This window comes from Triticum dicoccoides, chromosome 5B (genome assembly GCF_002162155.2).
Source record: "Triticum dicoccoides isolate Atlit2015 ecotype Zavitan chromosome 5B, WEW_v2.0, whole genome shotgun sequence".
NCBI classification, from domain to species: Eukaryota; Viridiplantae; Streptophyta; class Magnoliopsida; order Poales; family Poaceae; genus Triticum; species Triticum dicoccoides.
In genome coordinates this window covers 702,143,231-702,166,445 of record NC_041389.1, presented here as the reverse complement: position 1 = coordinate 702,166,445, position 23,215 = coordinate 702,143,231, and the positions used below count along the sequence as shown (strand labels likewise).

At 42.7% G+C, this 23,215-nt stretch overlaps 1 protein-coding gene across 1 annotated transcript; it reads left to right on the top strand.

The window, feature by feature from the left end:
• The first annotated feature begins 2,857 nt into the window (after positions 1 to 2,857).
• Positions 2,858 to 14,550, top strand: LOC119306742 (putative receptor-like protein kinase At4g00960). The gene is made up of 8 exons (XM_037582881.1): positions 2,858 to 3,173; positions 9,133 to 9,336; positions 11,287 to 11,353; positions 11,675 to 11,829; positions 11,932 to 12,187; positions 12,905 to 13,127; positions 13,227 to 13,347; positions 14,072 to 14,550. The coding sequence occupies exons 1-8, from the start codon at positions 2,934 to 2,936 to the stop codon at positions 14,231 to 14,233; spliced, it is 1,428 nt and encodes a 475-aa protein (XP_037438778.1). The 5' UTR covers positions 2,858 to 2,933; the 3' UTR covers positions 14,234 to 14,550.
• The last annotated feature ends 8,665 nt before the right edge of the window (positions 14,551 to 23,215 follow it).

Sequence of the window (23,215 nt, the reverse complement as noted above, 5' to 3'; positions counted from 1 at the left end):
ACCATTGACCAAAAGTGCTACAACCGGCAAGAAAATTTGCTACAACGGGGCGAAGCTGAGGTGCTGCAACTGGTGACTGGCCAGGGCTATGAACCGCGACCACCGGTCCGGCGAGCAGCGACCGCGGAGTCGAGTGCTACAAGCTCACAGGTAGTTCATAGAACGCGACGAGGGGCGGCCATCCATGCTGGAAAAGATGTCTCCAGGGAGCTGCAAACAGCCTTTTTGCAGCTCGTGAGGACGACCGGCGAGGGGGCGGTGGCCGGCGAGGACGACCAGAGACAGGTGTGGCGGGGGAGGAGGACGGCAAGTGCGGCCAGGGGGAGGGGGGTGGCGGCGCGTGACTCCCGCGGAGTGTATTTTGCAGCGACAGAGAGGTCAACGAGAGGTGGAAGAAGAAGATCCAATGGCTGAGGGACATGACATCCAACAGCTAGCGCAGGACCGGCCCAAATTTAGGCCGGCGCACCGGCGCCTAGCGTTGGACATTTTGAAAAGTCTTCATCTAGGAGGCGAGGCGATCGATAGTTGGCTGAAGTTATCCCTCCGGACAGCGTAAGTGGCCATGCACGATCCACGTCCGCCCTCCAACCACCAACACCAGTAGGCAATAGCTGCTGCTTCAGCGGCAACGACGACTTCCGTTTCGCCGGCGGCATGAAGAACTTCTTTAGGAAGCTCCGCATCGGGGAGGGGTCCGGGGAAGGCCCGTCGTCGCCTGCCCCACTGCCCCCCCGCGAGGGCAGAGGACGAGGTGGCGGAGCCGCTGTCCACCATCCCCTCTCCGAGCAGAGCCAGCATCCCTCGGTGGTGTCCAGCTGGCTTGAATCCGTCCCGTAGTTAATTGCACAGAAGTACCACAATTCGGGCATCACATGCAGATTGGTACCATGATTGCTAATTTTTGCGTGTCAGTACCAACATTGCTTAAGATTTTTGCAAATAGGTCTAAACTGCGTATAAACACGTATTGACGGTGCATCTGACCAGCGGGGCCCGCCCGTCAGGTGCCAACGTGGCATGTTTTTTGCAGAAAACCCCCTTACGTTGTATGTAATCACAAAAATACCCATGAGAGAGGCTTTCTTTTTTTTCGTAATTTCCATCAACGAATCTGGACTGGTTTGAAATTTCCCGTCACTTGAAGAAATAAAGAAACGAAAAGAAAAATCTGGCGACGGCGGGAATCGATCCTGCGACCTGCGGCCCTCAGGCGCCACGTGCTAACCACCACGCCACAGCGGTGCTCGCGTTCGATACATGGCGTCCACTGTTTTATACTATGACCGAAGCGCTGGGCCGGCCCACCGAGGCCTGCATTTTTTTTTCGCACTTAACTGGCGCGCGTGTTCGAGGTAATGCCCACCGAAGTGAAAAATATTACAGGTACATTCATCACTCCAACTACAAAATTAACATGTCATTCTTACATTTTTCTTTTTTGCGGGTGAACATGTCATTCTTACATGATGTTAGAAAATATACATATGCGCCTACACATAATAATAAACAATAAGAACCACTAAATTTGTATTTCAAGAATAAATTGAAATAGAAACATGATAAATCTATAAAAAAAATTATACAAGATTTAGATTGAATGTGACTCATCATAATAGAAATATATTCAATGAGAAAAACAAACATACCTAAGAGAAAACTATATTTACAAAAATACTTATATTTATAAACATCATCAGATTTGGTTCCAATTTTTGTTTACACAAATTAAATAAGATGTTTTCTGTATTAAACATTCTAAAGTTCCAGCCCGCGCATCGAGCGGGCCACGTTGCTAGTTTCAAAAAAAGTTCATCGATTCAAAAAATGTTCACGCGTTCAAGAAATGTTCACCAAAAATAAAAACATGTTCATGAATTCCGAAAATTGTCACCAAATCTCAAATGATGATATTTTAATTCCAAAAATGTTCATGGTTTCAGAAAATGTTCACTAATTTTTAAAAAGGACCATGATTTCAAATAATGTTTATTATTTTGATTTTTTTCTTTATTCAGAAAATGTGCATGAATTTGAAAGATGTTTCCATAAATGGAAAAGAAAGAAGATAAAGAAAAATAAATAATGAAAGGAAAAAATTGAAACAAACACAAACGTAAAATAAGAGAAGAAAAAACTAAGATGAAAAGGTAAAAAATTAAAAAGAATATAAAAATAAAAATAGAAAATAGAAATGAAAAGGGAAAAAGTTAAAATAAAGAGAAACCAGAAGAGAAAATAAAGAAGAGAAGAAAACTGGTTCAGGAAAGGTTGTAGAATCTACCAAAAACTGGTGGATACAGGCTCACCGGGAGGATATGTGTTGCGTATCCATGAAGAACTAAAGAATAAGAAATGCACGGCAGTTAAGTGCGAAACGGAAAAAAAATGCAGGCCTCGGTGGGCCGGCCCAGCGCTTCGGTGATAGTATAAAAAAGGGACGCCTTGTATCGAACGCGAGCACCGCTGTGGCGTGGTGGTTAGCACGTGGCGCCTGAGTGCGCAGGTCGCAGGATCGATTCCCGCACGGAAAATTTCAAACCAGTCCAGATTCGTTGATGGAAATTACGAAAAAAAAGAAAGCCTCTCTCATGGAGCCTTTTTCCCGCAAAAAATTTGGGTATTTTTGTGATTACATACAACGTAAGGGGGTTTTCTGCAAAAAACATGCCACGTTGGCACCTGACGGGCGGGCCCCGCTGGTCAGATACACCGTCAATACGTGTTTATACGCAGTTTAGACCTATTTGCAAAAATCTTAAGCAATGTTGGTACTGACACGCAAAAATTAGCAATCGTGGTACCAATCTGCATGTGATGCCCGAATTGTGGTACTTCTGTGCAATTAACTCTCCGTCCCGACGCGGCCCCCGACCCTCCCTGAGGCAGCGGGGGACGAGAGACGGCAACCGGGGCCGGGCGAGGAGGAGGGAATGGAGCGGAGGAGGCTCTCGCAGGAGGACGAGCTGCTGAGTGAGAGACGGCGGTCGCCGGAGGAGGATGCTGTGGAGGATAGGGTGACAAGGGAGCTGGCGGAGGCGGAGGAGAAGCGGAAGAGGGAGAAGGAGGAGGACGATCTCGAAGAATTTCAGCTGCAGCTGATACTGGAGATGAGCAACCGGGAAATGGTCGCCAACCAGACAGACCCCTTTGAAGAACCTCGCAGCAAAGAGGTAGGTAGTTGAGATTTGAGAATTAAGTACCAGTCCTCCCATCTTCTTCATTCGGCCTTTTCTGTATTCATAATCAAGATTACATCGTGAGTGTATCAGTGACTGCTGTGTTGTTGGTTTTAGAACGTTAGCTCGTATCCTTCGTATCCTCCCAGGAGCAATACGCGCACAAGCGTAAAGCTAGAAAGAAGCAAGCAAGCTAGCAGCTTCATCGTTCTTCACTGAAACAGTGCACACACGTCTAGCCAGGTTGACGTACGTACCATACGAGCACTGGCTCGCAGTAACAACAATAGGATCGATTCAGGGCGTGTTCGGTAGCTAGCCCTCCTGCTTCTCATCTCATCAACTTAGCTATGGGAATAAGAACCTGGCTATTAGCAGAGTGTAAAATTAGGGGAGTCGCGGAGTTGAATTACTCGAGCTCCCAGAAATCGAAGGAGCGGGAGTTGACTGAAACTACCCGTGATTGCCACCGCCAAGTGAACATCGGCCGTACCAATTCAAGCCCCTCCCTCACAACCGCTCTATCCCCACGGTCTCCTCCTCTCGTTCCTCACATCAACCCAACGGATGTCAAGCACCGGGTATGCTTTTTTCTTCTATGTGGATATCAAATATGAGTACTCGTAGTCCTCATCAGCATTACTTTCGCCGTTCTTCATGCCATCTCAGTCATGGATTCAATGAAATACATCTGTTATCCGTCGCTGGCCGCTAAGAAACAAAAATATTTTTTAATTTATTAACAGATAAAAGAAAATTAAAAGGGGTCGACTTAGGCACGAGACATGCCGTGCAAGGCTGGATCTCGATGGTGCAATAGGAGGCGTGTGTGCAGGGCGCGTACATTGTTGTGTAAGTTTCTATTTATCCAGTTTTTAACAAACCGTTTTTTATCACTTATGGATAGGCTGGTGGCCAATTTAGGGCATGTAAATGGTTCTATTTTAGCAATGCCACGTAGGATAGATGATGAGGTGGAGGAAAGAGAATTCATAAAAAAAGGCTTGTCTTCTCTTATTTAAGAGAAGACAAGGGATGATCTCTTAGCACAATATGTCTCATCACGTTTTTAGGAATAGCTAGTTATTAATGATAAGACTAAGAGATGACCCATTATAGATATATTTTTTTGGCATCTCTAAATTACATGCAAGACTTAAAATAAGACTATCTTATCAACCATTGTACATGCCTTTAGGTCCAATTTCATGGGCAATTTAATGATAGACGAGAACAAATGCCCCACACTTAATTAGTAGGTATAGGTATAGATATAATGAACCTACCAATACTCTTATGCTACCATAGTTAGGAGCAGTCTCACCGTCTCGAGTCAAGCAACCGATGCAGACACCTTCTCATAGTCAACTCATTGACTTTTGTACGTATCCCTTTGCGACGGGTCTCATCTTTTACTTGACAACAGCACCCTTTGTGTCCTTGTTTAACTTATAAACCCACTTCAATCCATATGGCCTTATGGTTCGAAGGTCGTGTTACCAAAGACCATGTGTAATTGCTTTCAATCACCTTTATCTCCTCATCTATGGTGTGCATCCAGCTACGACTTCTGCTCGTCTTTACAAATTTAGTCAACTCCTCAACTCCTAGCAAACAAGTACGGAGTACTCGGGCGTAACTGGCTTTTGCGTACATGTAGTATTTCTTGAGGGTCTTGTAGTGACAAGGCCAGAGGAGTCCATTTTCACTTGTGAAGGAGGCGACATAAATTGCGTCGGTGTCGATGCACTTGAGGAAGACAACAGAGTCCTGGGAGTGGTAGATGTCGGTTCGTTGGCATCCTCGTCGTCGTGACCATGACCATCATCGTGAACATCGTCATCTATATGTATCGTGTGGTGATCATAATCACCATGCGCCGCATTGTTGTTCTCGTCATTGAGACCTCTGCCAATGTCGTCTCATCGTTGTTGCTATCAATTAGCGACCCATGTGCATCGTTGTTGATGTCGTCACTATGGTGATTGCTCCCACCGTGGTATCCTTGATTTGGGCGTTTAGCTATACGCCCGTACGTCCCTCCTTACATCATCATTAGTTGGGAATTCAAGCGTGAACTTTTTACCATTTGGACTATCATCGACTATCGTGCCCCAGTTTCATGCATGGTTTTCATTAAACACAACGCCGCATGAAATTTATAGACGCATGGTCTGTGGGTCATAGAAGAGGTATGACTTGGTGCCGTAATTTCTCTCGTATCCGATGAACACCATCTTGCTGCTGCGATAGGCATTATTTGAGAGATATGGCTCTGTCGTCTTCACATGTGCCACACACCTAAAAGTCTGTAGATGAGACACACTCGTCTGATGTCTGTAAAACACTTCATATGGAGTCTTGTCGATCACCAACTTCAGTGGAGCCCAGTTGAGAAGTTAGACCACCGTCTTGAGAGCTTCTCCCCGTAAAGACCCCTACATGTTCTTGATCTTTAGTAAACTTGTTGCCATGTCAACGACATATCGATTGTGCCTTTTAATAACCCCGTTCTGCTACAGTGTATAAGGTCACACGCGGAAACTTTTTATGCCGATCTTCTCTCAGTAGTCATTGAAGTCGATCGACGTAAATTCTCTGTTGCGACCTGTCTGTAAAGGCGGACCTTAAGTTTGTGTTCTATCTCTGTTGCCTTCACCTTTATTGAAAGCTTGAAACGTCTCATATTAAGGAAGTAGGAGAACGATCCACATGTCTTTTGAGTAGTCATCTACCACAAGAAATGTGTCTTTCCTGTGTCAGTTGTTGGGTGATCGGACCATATAGGTCACCATGAAGCAGCACAAGTGCAACCATTACACGGTAAGTTGACTGAGCAGGGAATTCTTTCCGGTGTTATTTTCCAATCAAGCACCTGCACATACTCGATCGATATGGTCGACGAATGGCATCACAGATACCATCTTCCACATCTTCAAAGCGTGAAAATTAACGTGTCCAAATCTAGCAATGCCATAACCACAAATCATCATCACTGTTGGCGAGCCAACAATCTGGTTGAGATTGATCAAGAGTGAAGATATAAAGACTGTTCCGCGTGCGATTTACATGCACTAGCATGTGTTGGAGTTTATCGAAGATCATCATCACTCCATCCTCGATATCCACCTTGCATTTATTCTCGTCAAGTTGTTCGACAGAAATGATGTTGTTGCGAAGCAGTGGAATGTAGTATACTCCGGGGAGTATGCGTTTTTTACCTGTGAGAACCTTGAAGAGGACAGAACGATGTCCACAAATATCAATAGTTGAACCAGCACTGAATAGTTCAACATCGTATTGTAGCTTGAGGAATTTCTCCTTGCACCTCATAATTTAATTACCGGCACCGGTGTCTAGATACCACGACACATTCTTGATTTCAGATAAATTCGGTATTATGTTCTTCTCCTGAAGTAGAACCTTTCAATTTGGTTTCACAACCACCGTTTGGACAAGATCGCAAACTTTGGCAATTAGAAGACCTGGACCGTCATCTCCCTGTTTTGCTAAACTTGCCTCGATCTCCTGTTGTTAGGCTCCGCATGTTCTTTCGCAAAGTAACCCATCTCATTGCAGTTATAGCACCTAACCTTTGACATATCCAAGTCCCATGGCTTTAGCTTGTTAGATTGATCGACCCTACCATGACCTTGTGGATTTCCTTTTTTGGTGTGTCCGCCGCACTTTGTGTTGCTTGAGCGTTAACAACTGTCATGCCTTCCTTTGCTATTTGTGGCTGCCAATCTGCATGCGAGTATAGGAGATGGTTATCATCTCCTCCATTGCCCTTCCGATAGATACAAACATTTTCTTCTCATGTCCACACGCGTCTGATCGCCTTCGTTACGGTTATGCCCTCGATGTCGGTACGTGAATTTTTCTGACACCAAACTGAAATTTTTCTTCACAACCTGGACTTCCTCGAGATTTGCACCAAGCACGCGAATCTCTCCCACCAAGGTAGTGAGCTGCATGGAGTAGTGGTTCACCGGACTTTGAGTTGACGGACTCATCGCTCTTGTCGACCATCGTCAATCATCAGGGCTCTAGATACCAATTGATAATTTTAGAATGCTATCTCCTATCAGGAATTTAGGAGCAATACACGCACGGGTGCAAAGCTAGTTTTTTTTCAATAAACTTTTAATCTATTAATCTTTAATAATGGCAGTACAAAAAACAACAGAAATAATAAAAATTACAAGCAAGCCAGCAGCTTGATCGGTATTCCCGGAAACAGCGCACATACATCAGCTTTGCACCCGTGCGTGTATTGCTCCTAGATTCCTGATATTCCCTGAAACAGTGCACAAATATTTTTTGCGAGAAATTTTTTCAGTCCTGTTCATCAATAATGTATAGTACAGAGAACAGGCACAGATCGAAAATGCAACGATCATGATTAAAAAAGTTAGATGTACACTTATTTGAGGGGAGGGGGTATATATACGAAAAATGCAACGACCACGCAAAGATTGTACCCCACCGTATCTCCCCCAGTAATTGTACGTGTGAACACCTGATTTATCAGTTTTAGACTAAAAAACTCTAGAAACCACAAAAAAGAAACTTGATTGGAAATAGAGAATCAAGGATATCAGCTTAGCCAACACATGCTAGCCGAGTAGGTCTCTAATCTTTATCTTTACCTAATAATAAAGCAAATTGGGTTTCTGGTCGTCTGTCATTAGAATTACCCCTGAAGTTGGCATAAATTACCCACTATGCCACCTGTAAGTTGAAAAAACAGTTCGCTTTTATTTCAAAATCGCGCTCGGTTTCACGTTATTAGAAGTCGCTACGTTCATAATAACAGCATCGCCCCAGCGGCTCAGTGGCTTTGATCGCCGCCCCTCTCCTTTTTTTCTATCGCAAGCACGCATCCTCCCCGCACTCAGCAATTAATGGGGGGCCGGCCCAGTTGTAGGTCGTAGCACACCGTTTTCCTATTTTGTTTTTTCCTTTTTAATTTCTCATTTTTGTTTTAGTTTTTTATTTTTTAAATTAATTTTTGATTTATAAAAGAACCAATTTTAAAAAGCTGTGAATTATTTTTTTGAGAATTCATAAATTGTTTGTGAATTCAAAAAACATTTGAAAAAACATAAAATGATCATGATTTCAAAAAATTGTTCATGTTTTACAAAAAAGATCACGATTTCAAATAAATGTCATGAAATGAGAAATGTTCATGCTTTCTAAAATAATATTATTCAAAACATATTCAGGAGTTTAAAAAATGTCCATAAAATTTAGAATATGTTCAAAAAATTGAAATAGATCCATAAATAATGAACATAACGAACCGTCGCTTACGTATAGGTTTTATTAGAACATCTGTAGAGGTCGTTTTATGATTTTATTTAGTCCCTTGCGTCGGGTAAAAAAAGGTTTTCGTATCTTGTACAACGTTGAGCCCCCCAAAATTGACACAACTTTCTGTGGGTTACTTTTTGTAAGCTATATAAAACTACAACTATGTTTATTCTGGCATGATAATACTGATTATGAGAAACACCATTACGCTAGGTCAGGGAGAGACCCATCATTCATCAGTCTAACTCAGATAGTGTCCATCAATGTAGTTTGCTCAGTGATTTTTTTTGTTGTGGCGCCTTAGGAGATCAAGTCGTGATAAGACCATCACATTTTTTTAAATGACTTTTTAAAAGTACCTTATCTCATCATGACATCACTCGGATATATTTCGTGAAAATGACATTTTAAAAGTCCTTATCTCATCCGGGCATTTGATTCAGACTTTTTTTATTCTATCACACCTGTATAATCTAATAGTTTTACCCTTCAAAAAATCTAATAGTGTTGCAACGCACGGGCAAATTTGCTAGTTCTAGTCCTACACGGACATGCACATGTAATCTTTTTTTTTGAGAAAAGGAATATATTAATATGCACATGTAATCTTAACGCACATGATACATGTATGCAGCATTCCTCGGTGGATTGGGCGATAATAAGGGAGTCGTGCGAGGCGGAGGAAAGGAAGCGGGAGAGGGAGAAGGAGGAGGAGGAGCTCGAGAAATACCAGCTGGAGCTGGTGCTGGAGATGAGCCAGCGGGAAATGGAACTCGAGGTCGCCAACCAGATTTGTCAAGAACAGAAAGACCTCTCTGAAGAACCCTGCAGCAAGGAGGTAGGTATTAAGGACTAGTCCTCCCATGTTCTTCATGTGGCCTTCTTTAATTTCATAATTAATGTTAAAAATATGTTACCTAGTCCTCTTCGTCAGTTCGGACATTTAAGTAACTTGGCTAGCGCATCTGTTCAATATGACATCGGAGCCACAAGGTCCCGGGATCAAGTCCTGGCCAACGCATTATTTGATATAAAAATAGTTGCGATCTAATCTCGATCGCACGTCTAAGGTCTTCCTGTACGTCCACAGCCTAGACGTGAGGTAGCTAGTGCATTTGTTCAATAATCAAGATTGTATCATTGACTGTTGTGTATGGTAAGCAGCAGGCAAGCACGCATGCATTCCTTGGCGACCATCCAGAATGAACTCATCTATTAAATCTACAAGGATATGATATATGCTTATGATCATTGATGCTCCAGGAGTGATAAGACTGTGAGGTGCCATGACTTGCCACTGAAGAAGGGCATTAGGAACTGTTCGAATAATACCCATATATATGCAACGGGTTTTATGACGAAAAAGGATTGCATCCGCCTTATATATTATAAAGCAACCATCACTGCAATACGTCCGAGCAGACCGATGCAAAAAACACACACCACCACACACAACACACACACCCACATCCTAGACGTGAGGTAGCTAGTGCATTTGTTCAATAATCAAGATTGTATCATTCACTGTTGTGTATGGTAAGCAGCAATCAAGCACGCATTTCCTTGGCAACCATCAAGAATGAACTCATCTATTAAATCTACAAGGATATGATATATGCTTATGATCATTGATGCTCCAGGAGAGATAAGACTGTGAGGTGCCATGACTTGCCACTGAAGAAGGGCATTAGGAACTGTTTGGAATAATACCCATATATATGCAACAGATTTTATGACGAAAAAGGATTTCATCCGCCTTATATATTATAAAGCAACCATCACCGCAATACATTCGAGCAGACCGATGCAAACACACACCACCACACACAACACACACCCCCAAGACGAGGTATAAAGGTGCCGAGCGCCGACACACCACCCCAACGACTACCAAGCACACTACAGATTAGCAAAGAAGAAACACTTTGAGCCGACGGAGACCACCACCATGAATGATTCACCGAGGAGATGTGAGACGACCAACATGGGAGAGAGGACTCCAAAATGGTGCCTCCAAGAAGGGCACGAGGAGATGCAATGGGTTTTATACAATTACATGTAGGGGTCATGTTAGAGTAGCGACGGGGAAGCTATGGCACTGGATCTATTCCTCTCAGCTGTAGCGATCTTAGGTAGCAATTACAGGAATTACAAACTCTGTTCTTGCGGAAGAGCAAAGGGGAAGGTAGGCGAGGAGAGGTTGTAGCCACCACATGTTCCTTGCGTGAAGGCTCCGTCCTTCCAGCAATAGTATGCGCCCTTTATAATTGCACCTCTAAGGGTCCTTCTCTCTCTTCTTTCATGTCTTTCAACTCAACACAAATTATAATTGGCACCTCTAAGGGAAAGCTAACGTGATGTTTTTTTCGATTAGAAGGCAGTGCGCAAGTAAAATCCATATCCCTGAAACGAAAATGAAATGGCAAAGGTAAATGACATCACTCTGCAATATGGATTGTTTGAAGGCATGTTTTATAATCCATAAGGAGCACAAATGGCTATAAGATGAGGGGAGAAAACATAATCCTGCATGCATACACATGAGTGTATCATATTATATCTCGAAGGAGAAAATACCTTCTCCTAACAGTAAGAGAGATATTTCTGATGGATGAAGTTAGTTAGATTTTAGAAACAAATTATCTTCTGCTCCATACAGACCGAGTCATATAGTCAAGTTGACAATAAAACTCATTATTGTAGTAGTGTTGAGTTTTATTTCCTTATTGAAAACACTTTCTTCGTTCGTGAGGTGGTTTAATACATAATGTTCCTTGTTTCATGTCAGTCTTATGAAGATGGAGAATCCAGCAGCCAAACTTCAGAGAGCATCAGCACCTTATTGTCTTCTTTTGGTAAGTGCCATCCTAAAGGTTTAAAATTTCTGAATGGCAAATCCAAGTACTTTTAAACTATAAGTGGGATTCATATAATAATGCCGCATTTTGTTCTGTTACAGTATTATAAATGTTTGATAGCCAAATCAAGGTATATTTAAATTGTAAGAAAGATTCATATACAATCCAAATTTTCTTGAGCTGTAAGAAGTTCAATATAATAGTCCAAGACAATAGCTTTGCCATACAAGTTCATACCAAGAACACATGGTTCCATGTAGCCTCTGTGTAGACAGAAGAATTACAGTTGGACTTATTCGAGGAACTTTTGCATTATAGAAATCAGTGATCAAGCAATTGAACTTAAAACCCTGGAGGACATACTGATTGATGCAAATGCAAAGCCGGCAAGGCTATCATATACATTTATAAGATCCATCACAGGAAATTTCTCTCAAGAGATCGGCCGTGGTGGGTTTGGAGTTGTTTATCTGGTATGATTTCTTAATTGCGTTGCATGTGGCAATTGTACATATATGTTTATAGTGGAGAAAATTTTAGTGTCAATGATAAGTGAAAAATACATTACTAAACAGGGACATGTAGGAACTTGGAAGGTGGCTGTGAAAAAGCTTTCCATATTGCAGGGCTTCTCTGACAAGCCTTTTGTGGACGAGATTAACTGTTTAATGGGGATAAGGCACAACAATATTGTCAGATTTCTAGGTTATTGTGCTGATACACACGGAGAATTTGTGCCATTCAACGGAAGCCATGTGATGGCAGAGGTACCACAAAGAATGTTATGCTTTGAGTATGTTCCTAACGGGAACCTTCAGAAGTATCTCAAAGGTAAAGCTTGCAACTTTTTCTTTGCTTCCTATCAGGCAAACTAAAATTTGACTTCAAATAGGAACACCAATTCATGTTATGAGAACTTGGATACAAATAATGGGACTATGCGTCCATTACAAACACTTCTCCAACATGCAAGCATGTTCTTAAATACGTAGACTTAAACCTGGGTCATTTAATTTAATTAAATGGGGTTGTTTGTTTTTTACAAATTTAAACCGGTTATTTATGTCATGTTGATTACTAATTCCCAAACATAACATTTCAGATGCTTCCTTTGGCATTGCAACGGATCATTGTGACGCCAATTTTTCAATCAGTTCTTGTTTACATTATTGTCTATCAACCATCCTTAGATATTTTTTACAGCCAATTATAGTCGAACGGTCCAACAACCATCTTCCGAACATTTCTAGTCACTCATATATTAGCCTATGAAGTAGTTAAACCCCCTTATATTTTTTAGCATCCAAATACAAGAATGAAGAACGAATTGTGTATATATATAAAACCATCTCAAGTTAGGAAATATACAATCTGAAGATGTTGATTGGATAAAATGACATACAAAATTGCTTTACGTTGCCAATCTTGAACTTGTTTTTTTTTTTCATTTTTGTTGAAGGCGGTCGATTTTCCCTCTAATCCATTCATAATTGTTGGAGATGTATGACAAATAAGCATCAGATTTGTATCAATTTTTCGTTGTTGCAGATAAATCTCACAAAGATGAGTGGAAAACACAGTACCAAATGATTAGGGGAATTTGTCACGGTTTAGACTATCTTCACAACAAACGCATTACTCATTTGGATTTAAAACCCGACAATATTATTTTGGATGCTTGTTTGGAGCCTAAAATTACGGACTTCGGGCTATCAAGATGCTTTGATGAAGGCATATCAAGAGTTTACACTAAAATCATTCGTGGAACACCGTAAGCTTAGACTATCAAGATTTTTTTCTTGATATTGATAAGTATGTCATATTTACTTTATGCACATACATTAAAATTAGCCATTTTATTGTCATGCAGGGCGAGTATTGCACCAGAGATCATAGATAGTGGAGAAATAACTTTCAAGTCGGACGTGTATGATTTGGGTATCATAATCATGAAAATATTAACAGGGCGTAATAACTTTGATTTTGAAAATGTAAGAATATTTTACTTTTCCATTTCATTCAATGTATTTTTAATAAACTAAAATTTTGTAGTTATATGCTATATAGTACAAGCAACAATAACGTTGTGGGTTTTATTTAAGAAATTATGATAATAGTTTTAAGAAATTTTAGAGCACTCCATGAACTTGATATGCATGGAAAATTAAGTCATTTTTATTGGAATCACTCACGCTTTGTAGTGGTGGTATAATAATTTGATACACCGTGGACTGCAATTTTTTTTTAAACATTGACACTCATGATCATAAATATAAAACTGTGAAGGAACTTTCCATGTTCGTTATGTGATTTTGCTTTCACGTCCACAATGTGATAACAGGAATTTCCTTTGATTATCAAAATTGAAAACTCGGAGATATGCATAACTCAAAATTAGTATTTCATCACTTATAATGCATTCAGAATACTGCTACCACAAGTTAGAAGAGCCATGATGTTTTCTTATGGATTATATTTCAAAGTCAATATGAAACATCACTCAGCATGTCTTATAAACATATGTTCGAAATTTGCTTAGTTATGACACTGTATAACTCATATTCATCAGCTACGTGCTCTAGATGATAGTTCCCTTATACCGTTATAATAGTTAACTAATATATTAAAAGAACTATCTGAAGTGGCACATATGTATTACTTTATGCTCAACATATATCGAAACTGTTATGCTTACTGTGTGTTTGAACTTTGTAGTGGGATACATCTATAGACGTGGATGACCCACAGGTACAGAGCTGCATTGGAATAGCCAAAAAATGTGTGCCTTTTAACCAACATGAGAGACCTACAATTGGTGAGATCATGCAAAAGCTCGACGAGATAGAGAGGATGGGATTCGAAAAGCCAACACCATAGTTATTCATTGTAAAAATGTGATCATGTTCACATATAGATATCTGGTGTATACTCCAGTTTTTTGGTGCATCTGTGGGCATTCCACACTATCATATCTACTCCCTCCGTCACACCATATAAGATCATTATAGGGAGTTTATGTTGGATTTAAGCCCGACGTGGGCTTCTCCAGTACATGGGTACGCAGGTGTCCGGATAGGATAACTGACCATTACCTAATAGGACTTGCATGTACGTGACCGAGTAGGAGTAGTTTTAGTCACCAAGTCCGTTTGGTGCTATCTAGTCTAGCTTCTATATATTATATATAGAGTCTGTTTAGGACACATCTAGATGTGTCATAGTTATATTACATCTAACCTGATGTCCATTATGTTTGTGGTCCGTTTTTTTGTCCCAACTTTTTTCTGTTTCTTGTTGCTACGCTATCTGTGGGAGATTGGATGTGACATCATTAGAAAACATCTAGATGTGAATTATATATATACAGACTGTCTATTCTGCTAATATTAGCAGAATAACTATTCTGCACATCACTTCCGCACTGCACGCTGAAACGCAAGTGCACTGCATCTTCTGGACGATGAGCACTGCAATATAGACTAGTGAACTTCGCGTCGGAAAAAACTGTACGCAGTGTTTTTCTGGTACTATTTTCGCTCTAATTTTTTGAGTGTTTATCGGAACGAGGCGTATAATATACCGTTGAAAAGCTATGAATTAGGCGCAACTTCGACATGTTGAACAGTTTTCGAGATTCCACACGGTCTAAGAGCAGTTTTGAAAATGGTGCGGCGGATGACGAGTGGCAGCGAGCGTTTTTTCACGTTTTTTCTAAACCGCGTGTCGGAATGAAGCAAATGATACGCCGTTGGATAGATATCGTCGAGGCGCATATTTTTCATATATAAATCTTTCTCTAATTCGTTACGGTTGAAGAGCAGTTTCAAATTTACTAAATCACGGAACTCTGTTTTTCAAAAAATTTGAAATTTTCCGTACTGTTTTCGCTCCAGTTTATTAACCGTTTGTTGAAACGAGACGTATGATACGCCGTTGGAAAGCTATGGACAAGGCGCAACTGTCGTATGTTGAAATGTTTTTGAGATTCCTTACAGCTTTTAGTTAATTTTGAAAATCGTGCTGCTGACGACGGGAGGCAGCGGCCGTTTTTCGTGAAATTTTTGCAAACCGCTGGTCAAAATGATTCGAATTATACATCGTTGAAAGATATCGACGAGGCGCAACTTTTTCATGTGGAACACGCTCTCTAATTCCTTACGGTTTAAGAGCAGTTTTAAAATTACTAAAATGCGGATAATCTGTTTTTTCGCGACACCAAAATCGGCGCGTGTAATTCATCTGACAGACTACCGCACTTCATCGGATGAAAAACCGCACTGCATCGGACGGGTAAGAGAACTGCATGATTTCTTTTATTCAAACGCAATTTTTTCAAGGACGTGAAAGTAGAGTGCACTTCACATCGGGTGTAAATGAACCACAACACTATCGAAGTGAACCACATTACTTTTCTTCGCTTCCGTAACATTTTTTTTTTGCACTTACGTGATGAACAACATCATAAGGCCGACCGCACTGCTTCATAAATGAAAACTGCACTGCATCGGACGGGCAAGCGAGCTGCATAATTTCTTTTGTCGGAAGTCAATTTTCCAAGACGAGGAAGTAGACCATGCTTCACGTCTGATCTAACATTTTTTCTGCACTTCACATCTAGGGTAAGTGAACCGCGAGACTACCCAAAGTGAACCTCATGAGTTTTTGTTGTTCTTTTTCTTACCTTTTTTATGAACAAGAGTCGACCAGAGACAAGGGCTGAGTGCAGTCCACTAAACTGAAAGTGTACTTTTTCGACACGATCAAGTGAGCTACAAGAAAGTTTCCCCACACGAAGAAGTGCACTCTCGATCAAAAGCAAACTACCCCGAATGTTGATGAAGTGAGCAGGATGTTCTTTTTGTTCTTTTTCTACATCATTGTCATCTGCTCTGAAATAGTGCACTGCACCGAGTAAAAGTGAACCTCTTTGTGGGACAAAAGTGAACCTCTCGATACAAAAAATTATGCACATTTCAAACGTACGTTGAGGGGGAACCTATTGGGGAACGTTGCAGAAAATTAAAAAAAATTCCTACGGTTTCACCAAGATCCATCTATGAGTTCATCTAAGCAACGAGTCAAGGGAGTGAGTTTGCATCTACATACCACTTGTAGATCGCGTGCGGAAGCGTTCGAGGGAACGATGATGATGGAGTCGTACTCGACGTGATTCAGATCACCGATGACCAAGTGCCGAACGGACAGCACCTCCGCGTTCAACACACGTACGGAACGGACGACGTCTCCTCCGTCTTGATCCAGCAAGGAGGAAGGAGAGGTTGAGGAAGACAGCTCCAACGGCAACACGACGGCGTGGTGTTGGTGGAGAACCAGTACTCCGATAGGGCTTCGCCAAGCTCGTGACGGAGGAGGAGAGGTGTTGGGGAGGGGAGGGGCTGCGCCTTGGTTGTGTGTTGCAGCCCTCCCCTCACCCCTCTATTTATAGGGGAAGGGGCAAGGGGGGCCGGCCCCTCTAGATGGGATCTAGAGGGGGGCGGCGGCCAGGGAGGGGGGGCTTGCCCCCCAAGCAAAGGGGGCGCGCCCCCCTTAGGGTTTCCCCCAACCCTAGGCGCATGGTCCCAAGGGAGGGGGCGTGCCCAGCCCTCCAGGGACTGGTGCCCTGCCCCACGCGGCCCATGTGGCCCACCAAGAGGGGTGGCCCCTCCCGGTGGACCCCCGGAACCCCTCCGGTGGCCCCGGTACAATACCGATATGCCCCCGAAACTTTCCGGTGCCCGCATGACAACTTCCCATATATAAATCTTTACCTCCTGACCATTCCGGAACTCCTCATGACGTCCGGGATCTCATCCGGGACTCCGAACAACATTCGGTAATCACATACAAGTCTTCCTAATAACCCTAGCGTCACCGAACCTTAAGTGTGTAGACCCTACGGGTTCGGGAGACATGCAGACATGACTGAGACGGCTCTCCGGTCAATAACCAACAGCGGGATCTGGATACCCATGTTGGCTCCCACATGCTCCTCGATGATGTCATCGGATGAACCACGATGTCGAGGATTCAAGCAACCCCGTATACTATTCCCTTTGTCAATCGGTACGTTACAAGCCCGAGACTCGATCGTCGGTATCCCAATACCTCGTTCAGTCTCGTTACCAGCAAGTCACTTTACTCGTACCGTAATGCATGATCCCGTGACCAAACACTTGGTCACTTTGAGCTCATTATGATGATGCATTACCGAGTGGGCCCAGAGATACCTCTCCGTCATACGGAGTGACAAATCCCAGTCTCGATCCGTGTCAACCCAACAGACACTTTCGGAGATACCTGTAGTGCACCTTTATAGTCACCCAGTTACGTTGTGATGTTTGGTACACCCAAAGCACTCCTACGGTATCCAGGAGTTACACGATCTCATGGTCTAAGGAAGAGATACTTGACATTGGAAAAGCTCTAGCAAAACGAACTACACGATCTTGTGCTATGCTTAGGATTGGGTCTTGTCCATCACGTCATTCTCCTAATGACGTGATCCCGTTGTCAATGACATCTAATGTCCATAGTCAGGAAACCATGACTATCTGTTAACCAACGAGCTAGTCAACTAGAGGCTTACTAGGGACGTATTGTGGTCTATGTATTCACACGTGTATTACGATTTCCGGATAATAAAATTATGGCATGAATAAAAGACAATTATCATGAACAAGGAAATATAATAATAATGCTTTTATTATTGCCTCTAGGGCATATTTCCAACAGTCTCCCACTTGCACTAGAGTCAATAATCTAGTTACATTGTGATGAATCGAACACCCATAGAGTTCTGGTGTTGATCATGTTTTGCTCGCGAGAGAGGTTTAGTCAACGGATCTGCGACATTCAGATCCGTATGTACTTTGCAAATATCTATGTCTCCATCTTGAACATTTTCACGGATGGAGTTGAAACGACGCTTGATGTGCCTGGTCTTCTTGTGAAACCTGGGCTCCTTGGCAAGGGCAATAGCTCCAGTGTTGTCACAAAAGAGTTTGATCGGCCCCGACGCATTGGGTATGACTCCTAGGTCGGTGATGAACTCCTTCACCCAAATTGCTTCATGCGCTGTCTTCGAGGCTGCCATGTACTCCGCTTCACATGTAGATCCCGCCACGACACTCTGCTTGCAGCTGCACCGGCTTACTGCTCCACCATTCAACATATACACGTATCCATTTTGTGACTTAGAGTCATCGAGATCTGTGTCGAAGCTAGCGTCGACGTAACCCTTTACGGCGAGCTCTTCGTCACCTCCATAAACGAGAAACATGTCCTTTGTCCTTTTCAGGTACTTCAGGATATTCTTGACCGCTGTCCAGTGTTCCTTGCCGGGATTACTTTGGTACCTTCCTACCAAACTTACGGCAAGGTTTACATCAGGTCTGGTACATAGCATGGCATACATAATAGATCCTATGGCTGAAGCATAGGGGATGACACTCATCTCTTCTTTATCTTTTGCCGTGGTCGGGCATTGAGCCGAGCTCAATCTCACACCTTGCAATACAGGCAAGAACCCCTTCTTGGACTGATCCATTTTGAACTTCTTCAAAATCTTATCAAGGTATGTGCTTTGTGAAAGACCTATGAGGCGTCTCGATCTATCTCTATAGATCTTGATGCCTAATATATAAGCAGCTTCTCCAAGGTCCTTCATTGAAAAACACTTATTCAAGTAGGCCTTAATGCTGTCCAAAAGTTCTATATCATTTCCCATCAAAAGTATGTCATCTACATATAATATGAGAAATGCTACAGAGCTCCCACTCACTTTCTTGTAAACGCAGGCTTCTCCGTAAGTCTGCATAAACCCAAACGCTTTGATCATCTCATCAAAGCGAATGTTCCAACTCCGAGATGCTTGCACCAGCCCATAAATGGATCGCTGGAGCTTGCATACTTTGTTAGCATTCTTAGGATCGACAAAACCCTTCGGCTGCATCATATACAGTTCTTCCTTAAGATGCCCGTTAAGGAATGTCGTTTTGACGTCCATCTGCCATATCGCATAATCATAGTATGCGGCAATTGCTAACATGATTCGGACAGACTTAAGCTTCGCTACGGGAGAGAAAGTCTCATCGTAGTCAATCCCTTGAACTTGCCGATAACCCTTAGCGACAAGTCGAGATTTATAGATGGTGACATTACCATACGCGTCCGTCTTCTTCTTAAAGATCCATTTGTTTTCTATCGCTCGCCGATCATCGGGCAAGTCAGTCAAAGTCCATACTTTGTTTTCATACATGGATTCTATCTCGGATTTCATGGCTTCTAGCCATTTGTTGGAATCTGGGCCCGCCATTGCTTCTTCACAGTTCGAAGGTTCACCGTTGTCCAACAACATGATTTCCAGGACAGGGTTGCCGTACCACTCTGGTGCGGAACGTGTCCTTGTGGACCTACGAAGTTCAGTAGCAACTTGATCCGAAGTACCTTGATCATCATCATTATTTTCCTCTTCAGTTGGTGTAGGCATCACAGGAACATTTTCCTGAGCTGCACTACTATCCTGTTCAAGAGGTAGTACTTCATCGAGTTCTACTTTCCTCCCACTTAGTTCTTTCGAGAGAAACTCTTTTTCCAGAAAGGATCCGTTCTTGGCAACAAAGATCTTGCCCTCAGATCTTAAGTAGAAGGTATACCCAATGGTTTCTTTAGGGTATCCTATGAAGACGCATTTTTCCGACTTGGGTTCGAGCTTTTCAGGTTGAAGTTTCTTGACATAAGCATCGCATCCCCAAACTTTTAGAAACGACAGCTTAGGTATCTTCCCAAACCATAATTCATACGGTGTCGTCTCAACAGATTTAGACGGTGCCCTATTTAAAGTGAATGTAGCTGTCTCTAGAGCGTATCCCCAAAATGATAGCGGTAAATCGGTAAGAGACATCATAGATCACACCATATCCAATAGAGTGTGATTATGACGTTCGAACACACCGTTACACTGAGGTGTTCCAGGCGGCGTGAGTTGTGAAACGATTCCACATTTTCTTAAGTGTGTACCAAATTCGTGACTTAAATATTCTCCTCCACGATCCGATCGTAAGAATTTTATCTTTCGGTCACGTTGATTCTCTACTTCATTCTGGAATTCCTTGAACTTTTCAAAGGTCTCAGACTTGTGTTTCATCAAGTAGACATACCCATATCTACTCAAGTCATCAGTGAGAGTGAGAACATAACGATATCCTCCGCGAGCCTCAACACTCATTGGACCGCACACATCAGTATGTATGATTTCCAACAAGTTGGTTGCTCGCTCCATTGTTCCGGAGAACGGAGTCTTGGTCATTTTGCCCATGAGGCATGGTTCACATGTGTCAAATGATTCATAACCGAGAGACTCTAAATGTAACGCCCTCGATGCCGCTATAGCTCCCACGTGTCGAGGCACGACTTAGAGACATAACCGCATTGAAAGCAATGTCGCAAGTTAGGCAATCATTACAACATCCATGTAGTATATGATAAAAAGGGGAAGATAACATAGTTGGCTTACACTCGCCACGTCACATCAGAATACATAAATAACATCCATCAAACAAACACTCATGGCCCGACTACGGCGCCAAAATAGAAAAGAACCCAACATGCGACAAGGTCCTGAATCGATAACCCCAACTAGGCACCACTACTGATCATCCGGAAAAGATACGTAGTATCGCTGAGAGTCCTCGTCGAACTCCCACTTGAGCTCGTAAACGTCAACTGGAGCAGAAACACCTGGACCTGCATCTGGAGTTGTAGTATCTGTGAGCCACAGGGACTCAGCAATCTCACACCCACGCGATCAAAACTATTTAAGCTCATAGGAATGGATAAGGCAAATATATGTGGAGCTGCAGCAAGCGACTAGCATATGTGGTGGCTAACTTATACGCAAAAGAGAGCGAGAAGAGAAGGCGAAGCACGAGCGAGAAGCTAAAGGAACATCCTGCGCAAGCATAACTCCAACACCGTGTCCACTTCCCAGACTCCGCCGAGAAGGGGCCATCACGGTAACACACACGGTTGATTCATTTTAATTAAGTTTAGTTAAAGTTATCTACAACCGGACATTAACAAATTCCCATCTGCCCATAACCGCGGGCACGGCTTTCGAAAGATCAATCCCTGCAGGAGGGTCCCAACTTAGCCCATAACAAGCTCTCACGGTCAACGAAGGAATAGACCTCCACCCAAGACACACCGATCAGACTCGGTATCTCGGTACAACAAGATGATTCGACAGGTTAAAACAAGTCCAGCAACACCGCCCGAATGTGCCGACAAATCCCGATAGGAGCTGCACATATCTCTTTCTCAGGGCACACTCAGATGAGCAATCCGTACAACTAAAACCAAACCTCGAGTTTCCCCGAGGTGGCGCTGCACAGGGCTCTAGTTTGGACCAACACTCAGAGGAGCACTGGCCCGTGGGGGGCTAAAATAAAGATGACCTTCGGGCTCCGGAAACCCAAGGGAAAAAGAGGCTAGGTGGTAAATGGTAAAACCAATGTTGGGCATTGTTGGAAAAGCTTTAATCAAGGCGAACTATCAAGGGGTTCCCATTATAGCCCAACCGCGTAAGGGACGCACAATCCGGGAACATAACACCGATATGACGGACACTAGGGCGGCAAGAGTGGAACAAAACACTAGGCGAGAGGCCGAGCCTTCCACCATTTACCAAGTATATAGATGTATTAAGATAACATAGCAATATAATGATATCCCAACAAGTAAATAAATGTTCCAATAAGGAACGGCTCCAATCTTCACCTGCAGCTAACAACGCTATAAGAAGGCTGAGCAAAGCGGTAACATAGCCAATCAACGGTTTGCTAGGACAAAGGTGGGTTAGAGGTTCAACATGGCAATTGGGAGGCTGACAAGCAAAAGGTAGGCATCGTAGCAGTGGCAAAGCAAAAGAGCGAGCAAACTAGCATAGCAAAGATAGTAGTAATTTCGAGGGTATGATCATCTTGCCTGCACAGTTGTCAGAGTTGACTGGATCCTCACAAGCAAACTCAACGGGCTCCTCGGTAGCAAACTCGTCTCCCGGCTCTACCCAACAAGACAAACAAGCAACAAGGATACAATCAACCACGGGCAAGACCAAGCAATATGATGAAATGACGATATGCTATGCGGGATGCGATGCGGGATGCAAAATGCAAGATATGACAGGAAATGCATGAACCTGGTATCAACTTGGAAAACCAAGTGTTCCACTGGATAGAGGGGATGAAAACGCTTGAAAACGATATAAAGATCATTGAAATCGGAGTTACGGTTTGGAAAAGGCGAGCGTTTTAAGATATGACACCGGTCTGCGATTTACAGCAAGTAGGCATCTAAATGCAACGAAATGAACATGCTATAGCCACCAAACATGAAAACAAAATACATGGAAGTGAAGTACACAAGATGGTTGACAAAACACTAGCACTGAGCCATAGGCAAATTCATCCATTAAGAGGTTCAAACAAGCATGGCTAAAACGCAAATGCAAAACAGATTTCCAGACTTAGTGAAATTAACACTAGTCTGAAATTTCAGATCACGATGCTCTCTTCGGAGCAGCAAAACAACATGATAGAAAACCTGAACATGACAAGTAAGAACATGGCATGGAGCTACTCAACAAGCTTAACAAAACACCCAAAGTGACCTGGGGCCAAAAGGGTTCACAAATTACTCTACCGAGCTCACGAACATCGCTCGAACACAATCAGTTTTTCAGACTTAGTGAAAACTGAGACATGCTGAAATTTAACCCACGAAGGCATGTAAACGAGCTCGATGCACTCACTACGGTGCAAGTCATGGCAAGGAAAGCATATAACCAGCAAGAAGGCACAA